We start from the raw sequence: 8,121 nt of genomic DNA, 5'->3' as shown, positions 1-8,121 counted from the left end.
GAATAAGACAACGCTTGAATGCTGCTGCCTGAACAAGAGACCTCCTTACTGAAGTGAAAGTGTTGGCTGGTGTCACTATCTCGCGAACGCGGCGGCGGATCTCGACCAAATTCGGGGGATCCCTTCAGCTAGAGGAGCCCTCTCGAACGCCACCCTCCGTGCGTCGGTAGCCCCCCGGGATCGCCAGATCGGTCGGCGCCTGACCGCGAATTTAACCGCCCGTAACTCCCGGACCCCGGGGGCTATCGATGGTGGGGGTGTTCGCATTCGAAAGGGGGCCTCGAGACGTACACTCGATTTGGCATCCGAGAGGGTTCCTCGAGCTGAAGGGATCACCCGAATTTGGTGCGGATCCGCCACGCCGTTACGGAGATATGGCCGTAATTACACCATTTACAAGCATTTTATCTGCATTTTATGTTCTGTAAAAAAAATTTCATATCGGTGGCATATTGACGGCATATTCGCCGATACCGATATATCTGCGACAGGCAGATAAAATCGGCGAACCGATATATCGTCGGGCTCTAATATACACACAACAATATGTGTGTGTGTATATACATATTTATTTATTTAATTTTTTTAAAGTTTAGACACATTTGACAACAGTCATCAAAACTAAAATAATTGTTTTTAAATTAAAAAGAAAACAAATCTGTAAAAATTAGGAAATTAAATTATTTAAATATTTAAAGTCTAATATGAATAAGAAATGTAATTGTTCTATTAAATATATAATTAGAATTTTAATATCTATTTACACACACACACATATATATACATATATTAAAATAATAATAATTAAATATATGCTGTAGATAGATAGATAGATAGATAGATATTTAAATACATAACTTTTGAAATATAATAAATATATTGAAATATAATGATTAAAATACTATAATTATTAAAATGCTAATAATAGTTTAAGATATTTTAATTAATACAATTCTCATTCAAATTGTACATACTTATTAAATTAGATATTCAAATGTACAGTTTTGTATTAAAATGGTAAAAGCCCCATAGGGATCACTGTATATCACACAGTGTGCTCTGTTACGTACTGCATATTTTGGCAAACGGGGTAGGTCAGAGGGTCATAGGTCAAAACATGCATTCTGTGCACAGTATACATACTGCATAAATAATATAGTACAGTCACATGCTATTCCAAACATCACCATGGAGTTGTTTTGTGTGCAGATATTTGTATTTCCTGTGGAAGTCTGAACGTAGCACTAGAACATCCTCTGTTTATCGGAGCCATGTGCCAGAGCTGCAAGGTACACATACACACCTGTCAATCAAGCCTGTTCTGACTTCTGATTGGTGCTGAGGCGGTGTTCTCCTCCCCCACAGAACTCTTTCCTGGAGTGTGCGTATCAGTACGACGATGACGGTTATCAGTCATACTGCACCATCTGCTGCGGAGGGCGAGAAGTGCTCATGTGTGGGAACAACAACTGCTGCAGGTGAGTGTGTGGGGGTTTGTTCGCTATCTGAGAGAGATCAAACAATTGATCGCTTTTTTCTAATTCACGCCTGCACGCTAGGTGGCGCTTACCGACAATGCATTTTTCCTCAGCTGTCACATAACGTGAAGTCGTTCGTTGTAGTTTTTGAAAAGTGATTTCTGTTAAATAAAATATCTCCTTTTGAAGTGGGCTTTGAGCTTTGTAACTTTGCAGATCTTTGTTATGCTCAAACAGCAACATTACAGACTAACTAAAGTTGAAAAAGTGAAAAAGCATAATAGGACCCCTTTAACATTGTCCGCTGCTTAGTATACAGCAATAAATTAAGGTAAGGTTTGGTTCTACACCAGAAACACAAACTATCTATAATGCTTATAAGAATACATCTTAAAATATTAGCATCAAGCTAAACTTGAACATTTGTGCACATTCTTGTTTTTATTTTAATTCTATAATAGGCTGACACGCTATCTTTTTATGTTATATAATAGATTAAACACTACACCTGCTTATCATTTGTCACCTTTATTGTTATAAAAATACCATGAGCTGCATAAAAACACATACAGAAAATGTATCGTCATAATCATATGTCTATTTGCTTTCATTTTTCATTTGTAGAAAAATGTTTCTCTCAATTCTTTTATATGCAGAGATATGATTGACTAGAGTGAACGCTCTCTGATTAAAAACACTTGCGCACATGGAAGAAAACGGACAGTGCTTTTCATATCACATAATTCAGTAGAAAATTTTTAAAATCCTCGCTTTTTCGCAAAAGCGTCATCGCACTGACTTTCACGTTCAGTGTGAAAAGGCCTTACCTCTGTGTTTGTGTAGGTGTTTCTGTGTGGAGTGTGTCGATCTGCTCGTGGGGTCCGGATCCGCACAGGTCGCTATCCGCGAAGACCCCTGGAACTGCTACATGTGCTGCAGCAGGAACGACTCGGGCCTCCTGAAGCGCAGAGACGACTGGACCTCACGACTGCAGCTGTTCTTCGCCAACAACCACGACCAGGAATTTGTGAGTCGATCTAGTGTGTGTCTTAGCAGTTTTGACACAAATTCGACAAGATTTTTCTACTACAGTCATAAAGACTAACTAATAGCACAAATGAAAGTTAAAGGAAATGGAGAATCAAGATGTTCTTTATGTTTACACATTTCAAAACTCTCCAGTTTAAAACACGAATTATTATTTTCCACCCTTCTGAAATCACTGGTCAATAATGCTATAATCAACACTTTTCACCAGTGTTAATTTCGTTAACGAAAACTATGACGAAAAATGTTTGTTGACAAGCTTTTTTCCCATGACTAAAATGAGACGATGACGAAGCAACAATAAGGTAAATAAATGATAACTGTGATTATATCAACATGCAATATCGTTGGCGATAAAAGATGAGACTAAAATGTATTTTAAAAAACCAAAACCTGTTTTTATTTTCGTCAAAAATGGAGACAAAATATTATTGCGGACTGCTGTACACGTCTCTACTACACAAGCTTTCATGTGTACGGTTGCCAGATAAGTGTCTAGATCCCCAAACCAGAGCTTCTTTGTTAAAAGGATACATTTTCTGCTTGGTGTTTTGCTTAATTTTGTAATCTGGCAACCATGCAAACACTTTTTATCAGTTTAACCATTATACAGCATGATGAAAATGTGACTAAGATTTCATTTCAGGACTAAGACTAAATAAATAAAATAAAAGGCTAACAAAATGAACACTACTTTTCAAAATTAGTTCTTCTTGGTGGCTGCTATAGTAAAAACACATTAAAAGTTTTCGAGAGCGTTACACATGTGTAATGCTTATGTAATATGCAAAGATGTTAGCCAATCACATCATTGGGCGTTTCCATTGACTCTCATAGCAGACACGCCCCTTTCAACAGAGCGTTCAAATCTGAGGCCAAATTCAGCATGGAAATGGCCATTTATAACTAAATTATGACTGTTTTTTATTTAAAAACATACTAAGAATTGTAAATGCCCCTCGGGAAATGTTATAAAATAATTTTAAAAATGTATTTCATGACCTCTGTAAAAAAGAAAAATCTGTCCATTATTTTCCTCTCAGGAACCGACAAAGTTGTATTCACCAATGTCAGCAGAGAAGAGGCAGCCGATCAGAGTGCTTTCTTTATTTGATGGCATCGCTACAGGTGAGATCACACCTGTGCTACTTTAGTATCACTGAGATACTATTATAGCTTTTGTTAATATTTTGAATTACATTTTATTTATATATTTGCTGTTTTCTTTTTCTTTTTCATTTTAAATTTTAGTCATTTTGTTTTTTGTCAACAGTTTTTTATTAATTGTTATTTATTAATTTCAGTGGTTTTAGTTATTTTAGTACTTCAAGTTAAACTAAACAAAAATTAGAAATGTTGCCTTGGCAACTTGGTGAAATAAAATAAGTTTAAGTTTTTAAAATTAATAAATAAATAAATAATCACATTGTAGTCGCATGATCATGGTGTTGTCTGTGTGAGTAAAACTGAAATTTGAGAAGTGAATTCATTTAAAAACATTTTTTTTTAGTAGGAAATAGATATCATAGTAAATAAAAACTAAAAATACAAGAACCTAATACTAACTGACATACATACATACATACATAAATAAATACATACATACATACATATAGTTGTTTGTGTAAATACAACTGAAATTTAAAGTGATTTAATGAAAATAATTTGACAGGTTTTTTTACATGTTAGTAAATTGAAGTAAAAAATATTAAATGAAAAGTAAAACTACAGAAAACTAAAACTGACAAACAAGTAAGTAAATAAATAAATATTTATTTCGTAGTCACATGATTATGGAGTAATCTGTGTCAGTGAAAGTGGTATTGAATTGATAGGGAATTGATGAAAACAATTGTGTTAAAAACAAGTAATTGAATTGAAATTACTAAATATTCAAGTAAATGAAAAATAAGACTACAAGAAACAACTAGCTGATATAAATAAATAAATACTCTTTTTTTTTTATTGCACGATGATGGAGTCATCTGTTCAAATAAAACTGAAATTTACAGTAAATTTGAAAATAACATTAAAATAAAAACATCAAATGGAAAATATATATAAAGGCGGGGCATAGAGGAGAAACAATAATGTACAGTATGTGGAAAATAATGTGTTTTTTTAACTTTAAACCGCATAAACACATTTCATTACACCAAATACACAAAATAATGTTCTTTTTAGCAGCATCATATGACCCCTTTAATAAAAAATAAAAGGTAACACTTTATGTAGAATGCATTAATAAAGGGTTATTAAAGGGACATTATAATTATTCATAATTTGCCTTGTAATACATTATATATCTTGTCGTAAATAATTATAACAGAATTTAAAAGGCATAGTGTAACAATGAGTTGATTAGTGTTATAATTCATGAGATTGTCCAATGCATTATAAGGAATTACAAGGCATAATTAATGCATTAAAACTACTTTTATAAAGCATTATAAATAAAGGCTTTAAGTAAAGTGTTACCAAAATAAATGTAATTTTGAAAAACTGTAACAATAAAATGAACAGTATTGCACATCATTTCTTTTATTTTTAGTGAACTGTCCCTTTGATCAAACTCATGTGGTAGTGTGGATAAGCCTGTGTGTGTGTGTGTGTGTGTGTGTGTGTGTGTGTGTTTTGCTGTCAGGGCTGCTGGTGCTGAAGGATCTGGGCATTCAGGTGGAGCGGTACGTGGCGTCAGAGGTGTGTGAGGACTCCATCACGGTGGGGATCGTGCGACACCACGGACATATCATGTATGTGGGAGACGTCAGGAACATCACACACAAGCATGTGAGCATGTGTCTTTCTCTCTGTCCCTCATTGTCTTTTATATTCGACACATTTCTGACGTCTCTCTCTGTTTGCGTCACGTGTTTCCCTGTAGATTCAGGAGTGGGGGCCGTTTGATCTCGTGATCGGTGGAAGCCCCTGTAACGATCTGTCCATCGTCAACCCTGCCAGGAAAGGCCTGTTCGGTACGACACTCACTCTCCAGCAGCAAAACCACAAAGTATGTGTGCATACTGATTTGCATTTGTTATAATGAGTTTTTTTCTTGTGTGTAGAGGGCACCGGGCGTCTGTTCTTTGAGTTCTACCGTCTGCTTCATGAAGCGCGACCCAAAGAAGGAGACGAGCGACCGTTCTTCTGGCTGTTTGAAAATGTCGTCGCCATGGGAATCAGTGACAAGAGAGACATCTCACGCTTTCTGGAGGTGTGTGCACACTCGAGACAAACACACACTCACATGCACAGAGTGAATCATGTATGCTGTTATAAACGCTGCCCACTTGTGGTTGTACATATAACAGATATTGCGCACAAACTGTATTTGGACACTGAAAAATGTCTGAATTCCACTAACATCTGACAAACACGAAGTAATTTTCTTCATTTTCAGCACTACATCTATTGATTTATCATTTAAAACCGGAATTTTTTGTGAAATGTTTTGCTTTCTGTAACTTTAAGACACTTGGGTTAGAATTGTATCTAATGCAGTGACTTTGAGGTTAACTGATATTGATATTTATTTTATTAAGTGTTTTTAAATTAGTTGTTTTCATCAGTTCACTTTGATTTTTTATAATATTTATTTAAAATACAATAAATATTTAATTATTATACTGTATGAAAATATAATATTTATTTTGTCAGTTTAAAATGTGTTTTTTTTTTTTTACGTTAGTATTATTTTTAGTGTTTTATCTAATGCAGTGACATTCAGGCAGTGTCTAAATACATTTTAGAGTCACTGCATATATATACAGTATATATAGAATATATAACATAGAAATTAATACTTTTATTCAGCAACAATGCATGAATCGATCAAAGGTGACAGTAAATACATTTATAATGTTACAAAAGATTTCTATTTCAAATAAATGCTGTTCCTTTGCATTTTCTTTTCATCAAAGAATCCTGAAAAAAATGTATCACGGTTTCCACAAAAAAATATTATTCAAATATTATAACTGTTTATTAACATTGATAATAATAATAAGTATATAATCGATGTTTCTTGTTCATCAAATCGGCATATTAGAATGATTTCTGAAAGATCATGTGACACTGAAGACTGGAGTAATGATGCTGAAAATTCAGCTTTAAATTACAGGATTAAAACTCATTTTAAAATATATTCAAATAGAACAGTTATTTTAAATTGCAATCATATTTCGCAATATTTACTGTATTTTTGATTAAATAAATGCAACCTTAATGAGCATAAGACACTTGTTTCAAAAACATGACAAAATCTTGCCTAAACTTGACTTTTTTCTGCAATATAATGGTTAATATAACGGTTCTGTCTGTGTTCAGTGTAATCCAGTAATGATCGATGCTAAGGAGGTGTCTGCTGCACACAGAGCTCGATACTTCTGGGGAAACTTACCTGGAATGAACCGGTACGACTGCTTGAAAATCTGCTGTATGAGTGAGATTAGATGTTATTGTTTGAGTTACATGTGAAACAGGCATGAAGAGTGAACATCAGAAAAACAAGATAAACTCTCTCTGTCTCTCTCTCTCAGTCCTCTGACTGCCATGATGAATGATAGACTCGAACTGCAAGACTGTCTGGAATATGGACGCACAGCTAAGGTGTGTGGGTTCATTTTGAAGGTTTTGTTGTACATGAAAATCAAAGATAGTTTGAACAGGTTGTCATTATTCCTGATGTTTTTTTTGTAGGTTGTTGACTATATCCAGATTTCATTTCACATGGAGTCTTGAGTTTTGAGGCTTGTTGAGGCAGAGCTGAATTTCTATTTCTATTTTTTCAGTTCGGAAAAGTGCGAACCATCACAACTCGCTCAAACTCAATAAAACAGGGCAAAGACCAGCACTACCCCGTCTACATGAACAATAAAGAGGATATCCTGTGGTGCACGGAGATGGAGAGGTGAGGGCCTTCTAGGTATTATTTCATGCCAAAATCTAAAGGGAAAACTGAATATTTTGCAGAAAATAAAGCATATTTCTGTTTGGAGATTTTTACAGCATGACAAATTATTTTCATGAAATTTATTTATATTTCTCCCAAATTCTCATTACCATAAAGACAATTTGAATTCTAAAATATCTTTAAACAATTTAATTATTCTTAGCTTCAGTGGGCAACCAGTCTTGGGCTACAGGGTGATATGGCTGCATACATACATTTTATATTTTAAAAAGTTTTTAAAAATATGTTATATAATATATGAAAACTAATATATATAAAACTTTTTAAAATATTAAATGTATAATTTTTATGCCGGTGTACGCTGACGTGTCAATACTAATCTTATATGCAGGCACTGGACTAAAAATACATTCAATCAGTCATCGCTCTCAAAATGAATTCAACGGGTCATCTTGTTAATGCTATAAATTAATTAATTAATTATAAATTAAATTAAAGAAAATTTTATCATGAACAAGAACATGAACAACAATATCACATTAGACCACAGAAATTCCAAAATGACATTTCCCTTACATTCAACTTCCAAAAGTGCATTCATCTTTGCCATGTTACATTCATTTAGTTGACTAGTGCTATACGCTGTATTACCAAAACCATAAATGGCATTAATAAAAACACTTA

General features: G+C 34.0%; 1 protein-coding gene across 4 annotated transcripts in view; it reads left to right on the top strand.

Moving 5' to 3' along the window:
- Positions 1–8,121, top strand: part of LOC107721450 (DNA (cytosine-5)-methyltransferase 3A-like) — a 50,517-nt gene that overhangs the window by 41,329 nt on the left and 1,067 nt on the right. For all 4 annotated transcript variants that reach the window (XM_016529465.1, XM_016529463.1, XM_016529464.1 and 1 more), the window contains 10 exons: positions 1,210–1,289; positions 1,366–1,478; positions 2,322–2,505; positions 3,569–3,653; positions 5,170–5,315; positions 5,410–5,500; positions 5,591–5,739; positions 6,852–6,937; positions 7,064–7,133; positions 7,316–7,434. In XM_016529465.1, coding sequence (XP_016384951.1) covers positions 1,210–1,289; positions 1,366–1,478; positions 2,322–2,505; positions 3,569–3,653; positions 5,170–5,315; positions 5,410–5,500; positions 5,591–5,739; positions 6,852–6,937; positions 7,064–7,133; positions 7,316–7,434 — 1,123 coding nt within the window. The remainder of the gene's footprint in view (positions 1–1,209; positions 1,290–1,365; positions 1,479–2,321; positions 2,506–3,568; positions 3,654–5,169; positions 5,316–5,409; positions 5,501–5,590; positions 5,740–6,851; positions 6,938–7,063; positions 7,134–7,315; positions 7,435–8,121) is intronic.

Source organism: Sinocyclocheilus rhinocerous, unplaced genomic scaffold (genome assembly GCF_001515625.1).
Source record: "Sinocyclocheilus rhinocerous isolate Xijiao unplaced genomic scaffold, SAMN03320098_v1.1 scaffold454, whole genome shotgun sequence".
Classification (NCBI taxonomy): Eukaryota; Metazoa; Chordata; class Actinopteri; order Cypriniformes; family Cyprinidae; genus Sinocyclocheilus; species Sinocyclocheilus rhinocerous.
This window is presented reverse-complemented; position numbering and strand designations above follow the sequence as displayed.